Raw genomic sequence first — 19,573 nt, forward strand, 5'->3', positions numbered from 1 at the left:
TCCTATATTACTATTGACTAAATTTTCAAGTTTAAGAAGATAAAAGTGAATGCAGGAAAACGAACTTCCTTTTAGTTAATATAATAAATGGTTCCTTAGTGGCCAAATAGAGAGATTGCCTCTGGGGATGCATAACACAGCTATGCTTGTCTGGAAAGTAACCAAAACTAAAATAAATGTCTTTATTAGATAGAATTTGTTCCCAACACCAATGGTCAACCTTACAACCACTACTGCTTCTACTACTAACAATATTCTTATTCCTTCTCCTATTAAAAAGGCAGTGGGCAGAGGCTGGATTTACATTAGGGAGTGACTGGGTTAAAATCTTGTCTCTAACACTTTCTAGCTGTGTGACCTTGGGTAAGTCACTAAACGTGTGTGTGTGTGTGTGTGTGTGTGTGTGTGTGTGTGTGTATCTCAGTTAACTCCTTAGAATTTGGTCACTGAGTTATACAAGGGTTGAGTTCTTCTTTGGTCAAGAGAATCTCTATACTGGTTAGCTCCCCACAATGATGAAATCAAAAGACTTGTATGATTCTGCTGATATTAATGATAATATTAATAACTGCTACCATCTATATAGCACTTAGGAGCTTAAAAAGTTATCTTGCTTATATCAAACCTCTGAGAAATCATTGTCCCCATTTTATAGATGAAAAAGGGCAATCTACAAGCATTAATCAATAAACATTTATTAAATACCACGCTAAGTGCTGGGGATACAAAAAAATGCAGAAGATAGTCCCTGTCCTCAAAGAGCTTACAAGCCAGCGGGGGAGATAACATACAAGTGAACATATACAAAGCAAACTATATACAGGATAAATAAGAAATAATTAACAGAGGGGAAGATACTAGAATTAAGAGGGGCTGGGCTTCCTAGAGAACATTGAGTTTTAGTTGAGGCTTCAAGGAGCCCAGGGAGATCAGTAGTTGGAACAGAGGAGAGAGAGCATTCCAGGCTTGGGGGACACATCAGAGAAAATATGCAGAGTCAAATGATGGAATGTCTTGTTTGTGGCACATCCAGGAGGCCACTGCTACTGGACTGAAGAGTATATGTCCAAGAGCAAGGTGTAAGAAGATTGAAAAGGTAAGAAGGGATTAGATTATGAAGAACTTTGAATACCAAACAGGACATTTTGTGTTTGATCCAGGAGGCAATGGGAAACCTCTAGAGATTGAATAGAAGGGTGACATAATCAGACTTGCATTTTAGGAAAATCACTTTAGTGCCTGAATGGAAATGGTGGACTGCAGTGGGGAGAGATTTAAAGCAGGTAGACCAACCAACAGGCTATTTCAATAATTAAGACATGAGATGATAAGAGCCTGCACTACAGTGGTGGTGGGGTCTGAGGAGACAAGAGGACAATTTTGAAAGATGTTGCAAAGGTGAAATGGATAAGTCTTAGCAACAGCTTGAATTCTGGGGGTGGGGGGGTGAGATAGTAAGAAGTTGATCAAGACTCCTAGGTTGTGAGCTTGAGGGAGGATAGACATCCTCTATAGTAACAGGGAAATTGGGGGAGGGGTGTTTAGAGGGAAAGATAATGAGTTTTGTACATGTTGAGTTTCAGATGTCTACTGGACATACAGTTCAAGATATCCAAAAGGCAGATGGAGATGCAAGACTGGAGGTCAAAGAGACTGGAGAAGGTTAGGTAGACTTGAGAGTCATCAGCATAGTAATTAAACCCATAATTAAATAACATCATCAAGTGAAATACTATAGAGGGAGAAGAAAAGAAGGCCTAGGACAGAATCCTATGGACATCTAAGGTTAGAGGGTGTGATCTGCAGGAGGATCCAGCAAAGGAGACAGAGAAGGATTGATGTAGGAGGAAAATAAGGAAAGAGTGGTATCCTGATAATCTAGAGAGAGTATCAAGGAGCAGAGTGATTAATAGTGTCAAAGGCTGCATAGAGGGCCAGGAAAATGAGGATTGAGTAAAGGCCATTGATTGGATTTGGCAATTAAGAGATCACTCTTAACTTTGGAGAGAGCAGTTTTAGTGGAATAAGGTCAGAAGCCAGATTGTAAGGGGTTAAGAGTAGAGTGAGAGAACCGAATTGGAGGTATCTATTGTAGATGGCCTTCTCAAGGAGTTCAGCTACAAAGGCCTATGAATGCTCAATACATCAATGATGCTTCTTTGATTTCCTTGACTGACATTTTATAGAATCATAGGACATTAGATCTAAAATGTGTTTTGGAGATCAGTGAGGACAATTCTCTCAACTTAAAATGGGGAAATAAGCCTAGAGAGGCAAAGTAATTTTTTCTCATCATCCCAGAGTGAGTTAATGGCAGAATCAAGAGTTGAGTTCATATATATATTGCATATAATATATATATATATAATATACAAATAAATATAGGTATATAAAAATAGAGTGATAGAAAGAGGGAGTGAGCCTCATTTTACATGATTTCATTGATAAATGTACAAATTTATTGAATATTCAAATTTACAAATGTATCAACATTTTTTCTGCAGCTTATAGTATTAGAGGAAGTTATCTAGCACTAAGAAATTATGACTTGCCCAATGCCACAAGTAGTATGTGTCAAAGGGAGGATGTGAACCTAGGTCTTTTTGTATTGAGGTCATTTTTCTATCTACTACACAATGTTGCCTCTAATTCAAGATATGTAGAAATTAAATATGAGGTAAACTTGGAGGGGAAGACATGAGAACCTGGAAGTGGTGGGGGAGAGAAGTGGGAGACCAGGAAAGGCCTTTCATAGTTGGTCACCCTTGGGCTGAATTTTGAAGGAAAATAGGTATTTCAGGAGAGGGAGGGGAGAAGGAGCAGGTTCTAAGTGTGGGGGATAGCATGTGGGAAGGTACAAAGGCAGAAGATTAAGTTGTGTATATAAGGAACAATAACTAGGTCCATAGGACCATGGTGAACTACCATGGTGAACATGGAGTAGGGACCATGTTGGACAGCAGAGTACCAATAAACTGGAAAGGAAGAAAGTGGCCAGATTATTATCTTAACTGCCCAAAAGAGAAATTCACATCTGATCCTAGAGGTAGGGGAGGGAAAGATTACACAATTAGATATGTGCTTTAAGAAAATCACTTTGCTGGCTGTATAGAGAATAGTTTCATGTTGGGAGAGACTTAACAAGTATTAGGTGTATGACACTGGGTATCATACTTCAACCTTTGAAGTTTCAGTTTCCTTGTCTATAATATAGAAATAATGATATTTTCACTTCAGTGGAGCACAGTGGAAAGAACTTTGTCTTTAGAGTCAGAGAAGTGAGCTTCAAATTCCATCTTGGATGCTTATTGTGTGTGACTTTGAGCAAGTCATTGACTCTCCCCTGGTCTCAGTTTCTCTAGGTGTCAAATGAAGTACCTTAAAGTTCAGATCTCTGATTCCATGTCTCTACAGTCTTATAGAGGGGAAAGTGCTTTATAAACTGGAAAGTTCTATATAAATATGAATTATTATTATTATTATAATCCTTAACAAGGATTATCTTATTGTCTTGGTGTTTCTGTTGCATGTGATAATATCTGGCACCTTGCTTAATAAATGCTTGTTGAGTTGAATTATGTAAAGTATATTCAGGAATTTTTTGCATATGTAACAGCTCTGCAGGGTGAGATAAAATACTGGGCATAGAATACAGTAACTTAAAAAAAACACAACCAACTCCTCAAGGTATTTATATATTCATTCGTGTGATATATACATATATGCATCTGCCAAAGATCTAAAAGAAAGTGAGATGGCTTATAGATTCAAGTTTTTTGCAAAATTATTATTCAGTTGTTTTCACTTTGGTTTCCCTGTATTGACCAGAATCAGATCCTAAATTTTTCACTTGTTCAAAGGCAAAGCAAAACCATTTCCCCCATTCATTCCATCAAATGATCTAATGCATCTAGACTTATAATTTTCAAAGAGTTGTCTGTGATGACAAGAAATCTAGTATTAGGCTCATTTCTGGGGTCACTAAAGATAAAATTACTAAAACCAGACATGCTAATAGATAAATCACACTACTGAATTGGAACTCTAAGTGGATTTCCTCAATAAGTTAGTACAGCCTGTTAAGCCATTCTATATGATTCCGTAAAGAAAAATTATTTCTTTACTTCCAGGATAGTTATCTATATACACTATGCCATGGCTGTCTAACTATACTTTTTACTGTTCAGTTGTTTCAGTCATGTCTGATTCTTAGTGATCTCATTTGGTTCTTAGCAAAGATACTGGAGTGGTTTGCCATTTCCTTCTCCAGCTCATTTTACAGATGAAGAAACTGAGGCAAAAAGGGTTAGGTGACTTGCTCAGGGGCACACAGCCAGTAAAAGTGTCTGGGGCCAGATTTGAACTCAGGAAGATGAGTCTTTCTGACTCCAGACCCAGCACTCTATCCACTGTGCCACCTACCTGGAACTAACCATACTTAGAGTAGAATTTGAATTCATTAATTTATTAGCTCTTGGGCATGACTAGAATGAAACATCATAGAAACAAGTTCTAGGCATTGTATCTAAGAAATGAATATTACCTTCAAATACCAAATATTATCACATTTTATGACTTTATTTTCCTTACACTCATTTACTTAGAAAAAAAGACCTTTTCACCTACTATTTTCCATAAAAAAAGAGACTTGAGAAGGTCTCCGAAGATAAAGCTTATTACAAAAGCCAGATATTTCTCTGGTATCTAATGAGAGAAAAGCATAATTCATTTTTAAATAAATACCAAATCTAACACAATCTTTAGTTATGGAGAAATGAACCTTTACAGTCATTCCCATTGGATAAGTACTAAATATTGAGAGAATTATGTTGATATGAATCAAGTTATCAGAGAATTACAGAAGGGACTCATGAGATCATCTAGTCTGACCTAACTTATCTGATAGGAGGTAGAAGAATGACATGGCAATGATAACAATGATAACAGCAATAATTAGCATTTATGTAGATCCTACTATGTGCCAAGAGGTGTAGGGTGGGTTCATGGAAGCCTAGGACCTCTGGTGTGAGCACTGCTGAGTCATTTTCAGGGCTGTTTTTCACTTTTGGTGTCCAATTGAGCTGCCTAACTCTCACCTGTGGCTCCAGAAATGCACAGTGGTCACACCTCATTAAACCATTTTGGCATATGGGTTAAACCAGATTGAAGGTACCCAAGGGGGTCTTGGTGATTCAGGGGATTGTCTACTCCAAGCATGTGATGACTTCCTTTGGTGGAAAGGGTGGATGAGAACAATTTGCTCCAATGGCAATGAAGACAGCTGAAGCAGGCATTATGGAGCACCCAGAACTTGGTTAGACATTGAAGATGCCAAAGTCATCCATGGCATCTCGAGTCATCACCAGTCATCTTGACTGGACTGTGATGACTCTGGAAGAGAAGGTGAGGTGAATGACTTCATGCAATTCTCCTCACTTACATGCAATTTGCATGTGAATCAAAAGATATCACTCATAGCATTTGACAATTTTTACTATCTCACAGTCTTGTGGTGACAGGCAAATAATGAAGCAGCAGGTGTGAATACACTGGGATCTGTAGTCACAACCCTGCACACAGGTGGCCCAGGCCATAGAGTCATTTCTCACTGGAAGCAGTAGTAGGATTTGTCAGTTCCCTGGGTATCTGAACAGCCTTCTAAAGATCTCACTGCCCACTTCTTGGTGTAAGAAAGCAGCTAGAAAAGGTGCCCTAAAAACTGTCTACTTACTCCACTCTGGCCTGAATACTGAGGCAAGTAGGGCCCCACCCCACTGTTAAAACACAAAACAATGTACAAAAACTTCTGTAAAGATGATTCCACCCACCATCAGCACATGGAATGTGTGCACACTTATAAACAACACAAAATCCAGTAGGCCTGAAAGATGAACAGCTCTTGTTGTGAGGGAACTCAACAGATATTGCATTCAAATGGTAGCCCTGAATGAAATAAGACTGGTAAATCAAGGCCAGGTTACTGAAGTCAGATCTGGATATATTTTTTTCCTGGAGTGGCCACAGGAAAGGGGTGCACAATGAAGTTGGTGTAGGTTTTACAATCAAAACTAATTTAGTCAACAATCTTGTATGCCTGTCAAAAGGAGTGAACAATAAGCTCATGACAATGTGACTGCCGCTTATAGGAAACTGCCATGCTACCATCATCAGTGCCTATGCTCCTACCATGATGAACCCTGGTGAGATCAAAGAAAAATTTTATGAACACCTGGAGATCCTAATCATCAATGTTCCAGATGAGGACAAGCTTATAATTCTGGGTGACTTTAATGTTAGAATAGGCTCAGATTACCAGATATGGCAGGAAGTCCTTAGGAGGAATGGACCAATAAAACAGCAAGGATCACTTACTACTAAAGACTTGTTCATCTCATGATCTTCTCATCATCAAATGTTTTCCATTTACCTAAACACTATAAAATTTTGTGGATGCACTCTTGCAACAAACATTGGCATTTAATAGACTATGTGACTGTAAAGAGAAGAGACAGACAGATGTAAGACTGACAAAGGCAAAGAGTGATACAGTGTGCTGGACCGATCATAGACTTATCCTCTCCAAGTGAAATGCTTGCATTCAACAAAAGTGGCAGCCCCAAGGCAAAAGGACTACCAGAAGAATTAATGTCAACAGATTAGGACACTTCTTTTGGCAGCAACAATTTGTTGCTAACTTGGAGGGAAAGTTGAGTCAATACACAGTTGGCAACAGTGGAGCAGAAAAGGAGTGGGCTGCTTTCAGAGATTTGGTGTACAGCACTGTATTTGCTCATCTGGGTCAGAATACTCACAAACATCAAGACAAGTTTGATGAAAACAATGGGCAAATTCAGAAGCTACTAAATGAAAATGAGAAGTCCACAGGATTTACCAGCAGGATAGTTCATCCATCTTTAAGAAGAACACATTTATTTCCATCAAAAGTAAAGTATAACTTTACTTTCCTACATCTCTAAGTAGGATTAGAGAGATGTAGGATTCTCAACTCAGAAAGAAGGCAGTTGAAATTCAGTTTCATGCTGATAGTAACAATCTAAAGTGCTTTTATGATGCTCTGAAAACTATTATGGGCCAAAGATCTATGGTAAAATTCAACTACTCAGTGTTGATGGGGCCACATTGATTAGTGATAGGAACATGATTCTAGAGAGATGCCTGAACACTTTCATAGTGTTCTCAACAGACCATCATCAATGAATGCTGAGGCCATTGACTGTTTACCTCAGGTTGAAGTCGACTCCTCCCTAGATGAAATTCCAGCTGAAAAAGAGTTTCTGAATGCCATTAGACTTCTGTCATGTGGCAAAGCATCTGGTGCTGATTCTATTCCAGCTGAGATTTACAAGGTAGGGGTCCATTCCTCATACAAAAGCTTACTGAAATTTTCTGGGTTATAAGGCAAGAGGAGTATGAGAGACAGCAAAAAGCTAAGTTTCCACAGAAGTTATTAGTTGATGAAGTCACTGAGAATAAGTCAGATAATTAGTAAGGTAACAGACTACAGGTGAACTCAACCAATCAGGAGACACACAGTGCCTGGCAGAAAATTACAAAGTTCTTGATAAAGGGACCAAATCTAAAGCTAGCTGAAACTTGTCAAGGAAAATGATCTGGAATTACCTAGAGAAGACTTTTCTTCACTGCACTTGTTTAAAGAACCTCATATATATAAGAAGACACAGCCAGTATAAAATTATCCCTCCATTTTCTAATCATGGGTCTTATGTTAAAACATATTTGGTAGGAGGAATCACACCAGGGGTGGTTATGTAATGGGCATATAGAGAAGATAGTGAACTAATGGAGAATGGACCAATCTGTCTCCTGATGGGAGGACCTGTCCTGAACTAACAGTATAAAGCCAATCTTGCTTCTGTATCTGACTCTCCCTCCTCCTGAAAAGAAGGTGGTGGTCCACTTTGGCCAAAGTGTTTAATTCCTCTTAACTTTCCTTGATACCTTATTAGTTTCAAGTGTGTCTCCAACAGGAAGTTATCCTCAAGGAGTTCAAAGATTCCTTCACTGTCTATCTCGATAAAAGTAAAAGAAATAGATTGTCCTATCACGGGGCGGGGGGTCTCTCTCTTAGTTTTTAGTGGCAAGATTCTTGCCAGAGTCTTCCCTGATATTCTGGTCCTTCATCTGGAAGATGGTCATCTACCTGAGAGTCAGTATGGCTTCAGAAAGAGCCAAGGAATGGTCAATATGGTGTTGACTGACCCATAACTCCAGGAGAAGTGCCAGAGCAGGACAGAGATCTCTATAAAATGTTTGTAGATATGTTTAGAAAATTATGTCAAGATCTGGTTGCCTAGAGAAGTTCATTAGAAGTACATGTCAATTTCATGACTGCATGCTTGCCTGGATTCTGGATAATGGACAATGCTCTCATGCTTTCCCAGTTACCAATGGGGTGAAACAGGGCTGTGTGCTTGCTCCTATGCTTTTTAGCATGATGTTTTCAGCCATGGTGTCAAATACTTTCAATGAGGGTGAACACAGCATCAAGGTCATGGAAATGCAAGATGTGCAAATTTAGAGAATCCAACCTCAATGTTCACATGGACTATTTATGCATGACCTGTGGTAGAGCATTTCAAGCTAATATTGATCCTGATCAGCTACAGTTGGACATATTGTAACTTGACTCTAGCATAATGATGTCATTTTGATCCTTTTTTGAGAGGGAAAGACAACAACCAACCAACCAATTATGTGCAAGTACTATGCTAAGTATTTTATAAATATTATCTCATTTGAGCCTTGCCATACCCCTAGGAGGTAGGTACTTTATTTCACATTATTGGAAACTAAGTTAAATAGAGATTAAATGACTTGCCCCAGGTCATACAGCTAATAAGTATCTGAGGCTACATTTGAATTCAGGTCTTCCATACTCCAGGCCCAGAGTTCTATCCACTATGAGGCACCTAGCTGCCTCATTAACAAACAAACAAGCAAACATATACATATCTACATTCTAAAACATTTGAAGCAAAGGAGAAAAGCTTTAGAAGGGAGTGTTGGTCTTTTGAAACTACGAGTTATACAACTAGATCTCCACTACTTACTACTGAAGATTTAGTTGGCTGTCTTCATTAATGAGGAACAGCTAGATGACTCAGTGGATGGAGCAGCCAGCCTGGAGTCAGGAAGACTTATCTTCCTAAGTTCAAATCTAGCCTCAGACTCTTATCAGCTGTTTTGTGTCACCCTGGGAAAGTCACTTAACCCTGTTGGCCTCAGTTTCCTCATCTATAAGAAGAGTTGGAGAAGGAAATGGCAAACAACTCCAGAATCTTTGCCAAGAAAACCCCAAATGGGGTCATGAAAAGTCAGGCATGACTGAACAACAACTTCATTAATGAAAAACAGGAAACGGAAAGTTACACCATGTTAAAAATGTTGTGCTTAACATTAGAACCACAGGCTCGTTTATGAGTTTGTAAACTAGAAGGTACCTTAAAAATCTCCATTCAAACTTTTCATTTTTACATTTGAGAAAAATGAGGCCTAGAAAGTTTAAATGACTCACCCAAATATCACACAGAAGCAAAACCATCGCTGGAAAACCCAATTCTCTAATTTAATTTCTACTAAAAGGGTTTGTAAATTATGTCTTAAGACTGCTCTTTTTTAAACCCTATTTGAGATTTTACAAAAAAAAATATATAATTTTATGTTTCTATCTTGGTAAGCTGCTTAGTAACAGAAGCAGTGGTTAAAACTTAAGATTAGCTTGACAATAATTGGCAAAATTTAAATCCACTGTAGATTAGCTCCCCTAAGGAGAAAAATGGCCAACTTCTTATTATCTATTATTTAAAATATTGAGGTTTTCACAGATGGGTTTAAGGCGTATACATTAGCTTAGGGAAGAGCAGAATCTTTCCTCATGAATGGCATTTAAGCCAAAAAAAATGTCATTCACTTGATTTGAAATTCAATTTGAGGAAGTAAGAAAACAGCCTGAAGAGATTTAGGGGGACTATGTGGAAGAAAAGTTAAGACTTTTTCTGCTTGATTCCAGAAAGTAGAATTAAGGTCATTTAGGTAAAAATGGCAGGCAAGTATATTTTGGCTCAATATAAGGGAAAACTGCCTTGATGATTAGAATTGTCCCCTAAATGGAATGGTGGTGGAGAATTGCCCCTAACTGGAGGCCTTTCGGCAGAAACGGGATGATGAAGCAGTTTAAGGGGTCTTAGAGGTCATCAAGTCATTTTATAGATGCTAAGGCCTTGAGAGGTCAAGTTCTTTGCCAAATGTCACATAAATGTCCCGTAGTAAGAGGCAGAGACAGGAATGAACCCCAGTGTTTTTACTCTAAATCAAGTATTTTTTCCATCATACCACATAACTTGTTATAGATTTTACATAGAGGAATTTGTGATTTTAGAAAGTAATTAGACTAGATCACTCACTGGTTTTAAATTTTTTGATCTCAGTACCCCATAATAATTTTAAAAATTATTGAGGATCCCCCAAAAGATTTTGTTTATGTGGGTTACATCTATTGATATTTACCACATAAGAGATTAAAATAGACTAGTATTATTATGGAATTAGTTTTGACCTTGTGGACGTCTTGAAAGGTATTCAGAGACTTTCAGGGATCCTTGGACCTCACCTTGAGAGCCACTAGACCAGATGATCTCTAGGTCACTTGATACAGGATCACTCACAGTTCAGTGTGCCTTCCAAAGACCTTATCAAACTTAATATAAGCTTTATGGAGACTTCTTATCTCTTGATGCAGAGAAGCTGGCCCTGGGGCCAGATTGTCTACTCCATAAAGATGTGCACATTGCATTTTCCTACTCTTTCCTTACTTTTCTGCCTCAAGATATATCCTCTATATTTCATCAGATCATACAATGCCAAAATGAGGCAATAAATACAACTCTAACAAAATAACTGGGGGAAAACCTTTAGTGACATAAGGAAAATTATGCAATAAATAAGATATTAATAACAAAAGAACTTTCAGACATTTCAGCACAGGTAAACATGTTATTGAAAGCTGAGCAAAGGACTACTGAAAAAGGCAGAGCTTTTCTCTCCCTCTCTCCCTTCCTCCTCTTTCTCTCCTTCCCTCTTTCCCTCTCTGTCCTCTCTCTCTCTGCTAATGTGGGTAAATCATCTTGCAAGTTCAAATCACTGAGTTTCTCTCAGCAGTTTTGTCCTGAAACATAGAGATCCCAAAGCCAAAACTCCCTAACTCCAAAATGGAATTTATTGCTCCAAAATCAGAGCTGAGAGATGGTATCTGTATAACTGAGGCAAAATTAAAAAACTGAGTGCCCTCTCTATAGAGTCTGCAAGAAGGTCCACGTTCTTCATTGTAACACATGCAATTTTACTTATTATAAAGCAAGCACTTATACTCCATGAATGAAAGATTTTTCTGGCACCAAAGGTTGTACATTTTAATAATATTTAATAATTACATGTTAATAATTTAAATAATATTTAACAATATTAGTAGCTAACATTTATATAGTGCTGTAAGGTTTATAAAGTATTTTGCATATATTATTTCATTTTTTCTCATAATAATCTTGCAAGGTAATTACTATTTTTGGCACTGTTTTGTGGATGTAGAAACTGAGAATAAGAGGATGCCTGATATTACATGGCTAATAAACATTAACAGCAGAATTCAAACTCAGATGTTCCTGATTCCAAGTCCAGTATATTATTTTCTGATTTATGCTTTTTTTCTAGGTGGCTACATACCTCAAAAATTCCTGGCCCTCAAAATTTTTAAAATTAATGCTAAAAGTATTTTTACATTTAACTGGGAAAATTATTATTCATACAAAGTGGAAATGCATTTTGCATGATTACATATGTTTAACCCATATCAAATTGCATACCATCTCAGAGAGGGGGGAGAAGAGAACAGGAGGGAGAGAAAGAATTTGGAACCAAAGTTTTTTTTACAAAAATATTGAAAATTGTCTTTACATATATTTTGAAAAAAAATATTACTTATAAAGTCCTAGCCCTTTTCAGAATATAGTTATATGCAATTTGAATTATGCAAAACTTGACTGATTTAAACCAAACCTGCCATGATATAGTAGAAGGAGCAGACAAGAGCAGCCCTGCTACTAATTAGCTGTATTAATTTGAGCAAGTTATCTTACTTCTCTGGACCTCATCTGAAAACAAAATGTTATACGAGATGAGCTAAATCCTACTTTCCTGCTCTGACAGCATATAACTAAATTAATACATTCTTGAGCGAAGAGAAACCCAGTATTCTCTTCCCACATGTGATTGCTTTTTTCTTAGTTAAAAAAATAGTTAATCATAAAATAAGAGAAACATTTTGATAGGCTTAGTCAAAATAGAAATTTCAGGGTGACAGAAGGATCAAGTAAAGTAATATGGGGAAAGATCACATCTAGTTGAGCTAAGCAAGAAAAGCTTCATGAAAGAAATGATACTTGAGATAGGTACTAGGAAAAAAGGCAAACTCCTTTGATTTACAATTAATATCCTTCATGATTTTGTTCCAGCCTGCCTTTCTTGGCTTATTGAACACGATTTTCTTTCATGTGCCTATTTGCTGTTTTCCAAATACAAGAATCTGTTTTCCAACTCCATACCTTTGCTGAGGCTATCCCCCAGATCTAGAATGCACTTTCTCCTTACTTTGCCCTCTTAGAATTTCTAACTTCAAGGATCAGTCATATGGCACATTTCTAAGGCCAGTCATTCCTAATTCCAAAGTCAGCCCTCTATAGCATTGCTCTGATGTCTCATTATGGTATGGGAATGAGCCTGAGTTCTTGAGGACTGAGCTAGGAAGAATTGCTACTCACATGGAAAGGCTTTGGGTATAGAGCTTGTGTCTGGTAACATCAATGGTCTGAGAACTAGACCAATTAAGCTTACTGATGCTCCTTAGCTAAAGGATCATGAGTATTTTGTCCTCGGAAACTCTCAAAGACTAAGTAACAGAGGGGTTGCAATCTGTGTCAGTGGAAGCAGTATACATATTGACAAAATCACAGATACTTGTAGGACTAAAGGACTATAGATGAATAAGTTCATGCATCTATGGGAATTACATTAAAAATGCAAGTAACATATTTTGCAGGTTCAGATACCAGGACGTATCTATACTTTAAAAAGCTTAATTATTTCTATCCAATTCAGTAAGCACCTAATGAGCGCCTACCAGTTACCTGATTTTGTTCTAGGTTTTGATGATACAAGGATGAAGAAAAAGAAGGAGGAGGAGGAGGAAGAAAGAGAGGAAAAGAAGGAAGAGGAAGAAGAAGAGGAGGAGGAAAAGGAAGAAGGAGGAAAGAAAGGAGAAGAAAATAATTATCCCTGCTTAAACAGTCCCTGTTCTCAGGTAACTTAAGTCCCATGTGATCCAGCTTATGTCATTTGATCTATCCCATGATTCAGCTACATTTTATTCATCACTGGAACAAAATAAAGGATGCTTCTCAAAATGACAAAAATACTATACTTTTGTCATCTTAGAACTGATATATTTATCAGCTGGTTTATTGGCACATGAGCCTTTGCATTAATAAGCAAAGCCTTGTTAGACCTTGGAGAGTTTTCTTCAGCTGTTTTGGGACTCAATGTCCTCATCTGTAAAATAAGAGGGTTAGACCAGATGATATTTGAGATCTCTGCTAGCAATAAAATTTCATAACAGTTCATTTTATGGGACATCTAAATCTTCTTTCATACTGAGACATGTTAACATCCTGACATACAGAGAGGATTGTACAAGACCCTGACTGTCAGATTCTGGGTTTGAAAGTTGTAGATAGAAGAGAGTTCTACATAAGTAATTCTTCAAGCTTGCAGAATTCTGTTCCTTTTCAAATCACTAACATAATAAATGACCATGCTTAAATGTTGAATCTGGAGCGGTGGCAGGGTCTGTGAGAGAGGATAGAACGGGTAAACTAGCAAAGGGTTTATGTGTCTTCTGGGCAGTTTCCCCTTAATTCCCAAAGAAGGTATTCCTTCAGTTGATTTGGCTTATATCTATGAAAACATAATCGAGTTTTATAGGCTATTACCATAATACCAGTCACCACTGTGTAATCAAGACGGATGGCACTTTAATGAGAAACTACTATACGCCCCCATATGTCCTGTTGGTCCTGATTTAATCTCACGTAAGAAGAGTGAGATTCATTGATGTGGAGAAAATTGGTGTTGCACTGTATAACTGGTTAAATCAGTAATACCAAGTAGATTCTGGGATTCAATTTCAGTCAAATTACCTCTTACATTTCTTAAACCTTCTTTGGGGAAAGTGAATAAGTAAGTAAAATGCAAATAAATTATGGATTGTCTTTAATTTTTTGACCCCAAAGAAATTACATGGTACTGGGAAAGGGGGGAATTAGAGCACCTAAGTTCATACTGCCCCACTGATACTTATTCTGGTACCCTGGGTGAGACCCCTAACTTCCTTTGATTTCACTTTTCAATCTACAATATGATAGTGTTGAACTAGATGGTTTCTGAGATCTGTTCCAGTTCTAAATAAATGATCCTATAATTCCATTTCTTGAAATTGTGATGTGAATACAACAATTCTGTCATTAAGAGAAAAATATGACTGTAATTTCCACCTATTTACTGGGTTTGAATCTAGACTTATAACAGCTCTTTCATTCCCATTTTACTTTATGATTGGGAAAATGTATTCCATTTTCTTTCTTAGTTCTTTCCCTGAGGCTTTTATGTTTCCCAGGAGTCCTCTCTTTACTTCTAGGTAAAGCAAGGCATGAATGCGCAGTAGGTCGCACCTCATTCTCAAAGCTGAGAGTTCTCTCCCCAGGGGATTCTCTGTGCTCTCATGAAATTGTGAGTGCAGTATTAGAATGGAACAGATGTAGGAATTGGTGAACAACATTGCAGATTGGCTGTTACTAGTCACAGTGTTTTGTTCATCAGTGTCAATTACATGATAGAGAGTCTGAGATTTAAGAAACACCAAAGCTCTTCCCAAACTGCAAATATCCCAGGATCTGATTAAGAAAACATCTTGGTCTCAGCAAAATCTAACCTTTCTAAATTCTACAGATCAGGATAGCTGAACTGAAGTCCTAAGATTTTTGCTCTTGAAGTAAATCTAAAAGACAAATATTTCCTGTTACAAAATGAATTCATGCTATGCTTTAAAATAATATTATGCCATTTAACATGATGTTGCTCAAAACTCCAGAGATCAGAGATATTTTTTTTTTTGTGAATCACAGTTCCTTTTTTATAGTTTATCAGACTGCTCTCCTAAAATCATAGATTTTGTGCTAGAAAAAAGACAAGAAATTATTTAGTCTAACCCTTTTCTCATGTAGATGAAGAAATTGGGGTTCAGAGAAATTTAGCAACTTGCCCAAGGTCACATAAATAGTAAGTGACATAGACAAGGTTTGCACTCAAGGTCTCTGACTCTAAATCCAGAGAACTCTTTCCACTAGGGGCAAGACAAAACAAAACAAAACCAATGAAGAAACAAAAATCATCTGGGTCCAACATTTTGGTAATAAACTTCTTTGTATTTCTCTGTATTTTCAGAGCAAAGCACAGTAACTAGCACATAATAACCACTTATTAAGTACTTACTGACATAATTTAGGTAAGGTGGTCCTTGGATAGCAGAGATACAAGTCATTATTGACCTACTTAAAGCTTTGCCACTTTAATAGGACCTATTAGAGCTTTCACATCTTCTCCTAGTCTAGCAGAATCAAGGTTTACTTTTAAGACTCAATGAGGTACCAGTGTAGTTTCCACAGGAGAGTATAACATTAATCTGCTGTATGATAAATGAATGAGATATTAACGTTTTTTGGAGAAGCAAACATTTACTATAGCACTTTGGGGTCAGTTTTGGTTCTTATCTAAGGGTGAAGCTAAACACCAAAATTATTCTAGCTTCTAGCCTTGTACAATTCTTTATTTTTCTGAAGCTTTTCAAATTACATAGTCCTTGTTCTTAAGAAATTATAAGGTTATATGTGAAAATTTTTCCAATATTAGACTTTTACATTTATACCAATGTTTGGCATTCCAGTGTCTCCTGCAGAAAAGCAAATAGGCAATTGTGTGGCTCAGTGTATATTACATTGGACTTTATGTCAGAAGATGTGAGTTCAAATTTGACCTCAGACACTTGTTAGCTGTCTATCTTTAGGCAAGTCATTTACCCACTGCTTGCTTCTGTTTCCTCAACTGTAAAATTTGAGTAATAACAGCACCTACATCACAGGGTTGTTATGAGGATCCAATGAAATAATATTTTTAAAGCACTTAGTATAGTACCTGACACACAGTTGGTATGATGTAAGTGCTAGTGATTATGGTTATTATCATTCTACATGAAGTCTCATGGTACATCAGAGATGATTTAAAGGGATTAGTCATTATAAAGCAGAATCATGAGTAAGAGAATGATAGAATAGAAATAAGAGGCTAATGAAATAAAAAATAAAATAGAATAGAAAGAAGGAAGAACAATGGGTTAAGTATATATGGGGAAGGACCAGAGCAAAATCAGATGACTTAAAACAGGCTTTCTTAACTTTTTATGTGTCATGGATCCCTGTAATAATCCTAATAGATACTTCTAGAGCTGAGATTCAGATGGGCCCTGTGACTTCAAATCTCTTTACTACACCAAGCTATTGGAAAGCCTATCTAATGAATATAGTCTAGAACATTAGGTAATCAATCAGTAAATTGTCTTCTCATTCCAAAAGAGTGTAGGCTCTCGAGGGCAGAGTTCAAATTATTCCTCAGACACTTAAGTAGATGTGTGACCTTATTCAAGCCACAACTTCTTTGAGCCTGAGTTTCCTCATCTATAAAATTAAAATAATAATAGCACCCACATCTCAAGGTTGTCATGAGGATAAAATAAAAATATTTGTAAAATGCCTTGCAAATCTTAAAGAACTATATACATACCATATTTTATTATTTTGCATTGAATAAATGCTTACTGATTGATTGGTTTATTTGTTAAAAGTACAGACAAAGAAAAAATGACATAGGGATAAAATAAATTTTATAGAGTTCATATAGTTTTATAACCAAGTCACCAAATTCTATGATTTTATCACTGGATAGGGTACCTGAATTAAAAAAAAAATAGGACCATGTAATCAAGTACTCCTTTCTCCTTCTTCTCCCTATCCCTCTGCTACCCTCTTCATGGAAATATTTTATTCCATTATTAACCTTCATATGTCATTCTGGTTTTAAAAATTCAACTTGGCTTCTGTCTTTTTTCCTGGGAAAGAAGATGCTAAAACATACTGCTATCCTCTTTGGTACAATCCTAGCTTTGTTGTGTCTTCTCTCATTATTTTCAGTGAAAAATAATTTATTTTATGAATATCAGTAAGAAAGAAACTGGCTTTCTCTCCAGTAATAAAAGCAGTACTCCTTAAGGTGCATCATACTAAACACACATAATTAATGAACACAGTATATATAAATATTCACAGAAAACCTAATGTTTACATGTAAACTCACTCATTATGAGATGGAAGAAACCAAAGTTTATAAACCAAAGTCTATAAAGACAGGTAAAAAGGAATGCCCCACAGTATTCCAAACCTCTGGGAAATCTTAACACTTTCAGATCTATGCTAAGATCAAAAGCTCTTTTTTGTGTGTTAACACCACTAAAATTGCTTAATAAATAAAAGTCATTTCCCTAGGGTGATTTTCTTCTTTAGAAGGCTAGGTATAGGACACAGACACAGTTTTTGAAAGAAAAGCTTGTTTGCATGCACAAACCTTGGATGGAGTGGAATTCCCAATGAGGATAAATAAGCTAAATTTTAACTGCATAATCAGCTCTTATTCCTCCAATCATCTTCTAGAAAAATAACTTCCTCTAGTTCTAGAAAGTACTCATATAAATCATGATCTCTGCCAGACACTTACTCAACTGTTTATAGTGCTGTTGCTTGGAAGGTTTAATGGGAATCATTTTCAGTGTATTTCCTATAAAGGCACTAAAGCAAAAATAGCAGATTGCTACTTACTTGTGTTTATCTTCTGAAGTGAAATATGCTTTTCCAGCTGCCTTCGTAGTTTCACCTCTGCTCCATATTTTCCTGTAGTCCCATTGTCAGCCAAAATGAAATGGGAATGCATACTATTAAGTACTGTGAGTTTACTCATGGGATTGGACATGGTTTGGTATGGCCGGACCACCTGTGTGATTTAGGACAAAAAGAAAGAGAAAAGGGCAAGGAGGACAGAGTGGGAGGGACAGAAAGAGAAGGAAAGATGAACGGATCAATACGTTAGTACAGTTAAAATCTATCACACCATCTTTCTGACACTGCTTTTGAAAAGCAAAACAGGAAGTCATCAAATGAATATTAAAAGGATGGAATCAAAGGATCATGAAGCATGCTTAATAAAAATGGATAAATTCTTAGTAAAGGTAATTGAGTTCATGTTTAAGGTAGAGCCAACCCTGACCATTTCACTGGGCGCTTAGTCTTAATGTTTATCATTAAATTTATAAATAAATCAGAAAAGAAAATTTAAATAATGTGTGCTACTCCCCCCTTTCTTTTCTCAATCATTTCCCTGAACTAACAGCTGTAGTAGATAATTTATTAAAGAGAGAAATAAGTAAATAGATAAATAAATAACTGAATAAATGAATTCTCAACAATCTGAGAAAGAATAATGCTAAATCAAGCAAATACTATAGTTGTGTTACCTTGACCTTTAATCTAAGGAAAGAAATGTTTTATATTTTTAAAGCTTTCTTCTTGTAAAATTTGGTTTTGTAGCCCTACAGTCCTATAGTCCTATTCTATTGGTCTGATCAGCCACAGTCAGATACATGACTCTAACATAGTGATGCCATTTTTGTCCTCTTCAAGAAGGACCAACCAACTCTGAATCAATGCTGGAAACAACACTTTGTTCTAAAGTAACAGAACCCAGTTTCAATGCCTTCTTCTGACTGATGTTCATTTCTTTGGATCTTAGGCATCAGACAAGTAATACATGACTATACTTACTATAGAGTTTGTGTTTCATGAGCTATGAGGAAAAAAAACTTGTGAAAAAGGGAAGCAAAATAGCTTAAATTTATATTCGAAATCTGATCAACTATAAAATAATCAGAAGACAGAAATAATGAAAAAGGAGCTTATATTCTCTATGAGAAATTTCAATGAATCCAACGAGAGTGAAAAAAGACAACCCACAGGATATCAACCAACTAATTAATGCACAAGTATTCATTATGTACCTTCTATGTGCTAGGCACTGTGCTAGGTACTGGAGATGCAGACATAGAAACAATCCCTGGTCTTGAGAAGCTTATTACACTTTATCTTCTGTCACTTAAAAAGAAAGATGTCTTTGTCCCACATTTTTCCATGAACACTTGCTGACAAACTGCCCTCTATCTGTAATAAGACATTCAGATTGGTTTGCCTTCAAATATTCTCTCAGTATTCTTTACAATGAACAGTTATTATTGCCTGTGTTACAATTTACATACCTACAAAATGATATG

At 36.6% G+C, this 19,573-nt stretch overlaps 1 protein-coding gene across 1 annotated transcript in view; it reads right to left on the reverse strand.

Moving 5' to 3' along the window:
- TRPM3 (transient receptor potential cation channel subfamily M member 3) overlaps nucleotides 1-19,573 on the reverse strand; it is a 457,883-nt gene that overhangs the window by 312,770 nt on the left and 125,540 nt on the right. The window contains exon 6 of the mRNA XM_072611419.1: nucleotides 18,072-18,243. Within this exon, the coding sequence (XP_072467520.1) occupies nucleotides 18,072-18,243 (172 nt within the window). The remainder of the gene's footprint in view (nucleotides 1-18,071; nucleotides 18,244-19,573) is intronic.

This window comes from Notamacropus eugenii, chromosome 1 (assembly GCF_028372415.1).
Source record: "Notamacropus eugenii isolate mMacEug1 chromosome 1, mMacEug1.pri_v2, whole genome shotgun sequence".
In the NCBI taxonomy this organism is placed as follows: Eukaryota; Metazoa; Chordata; class Mammalia; order Diprotodontia; family Macropodidae; genus Notamacropus; species Notamacropus eugenii.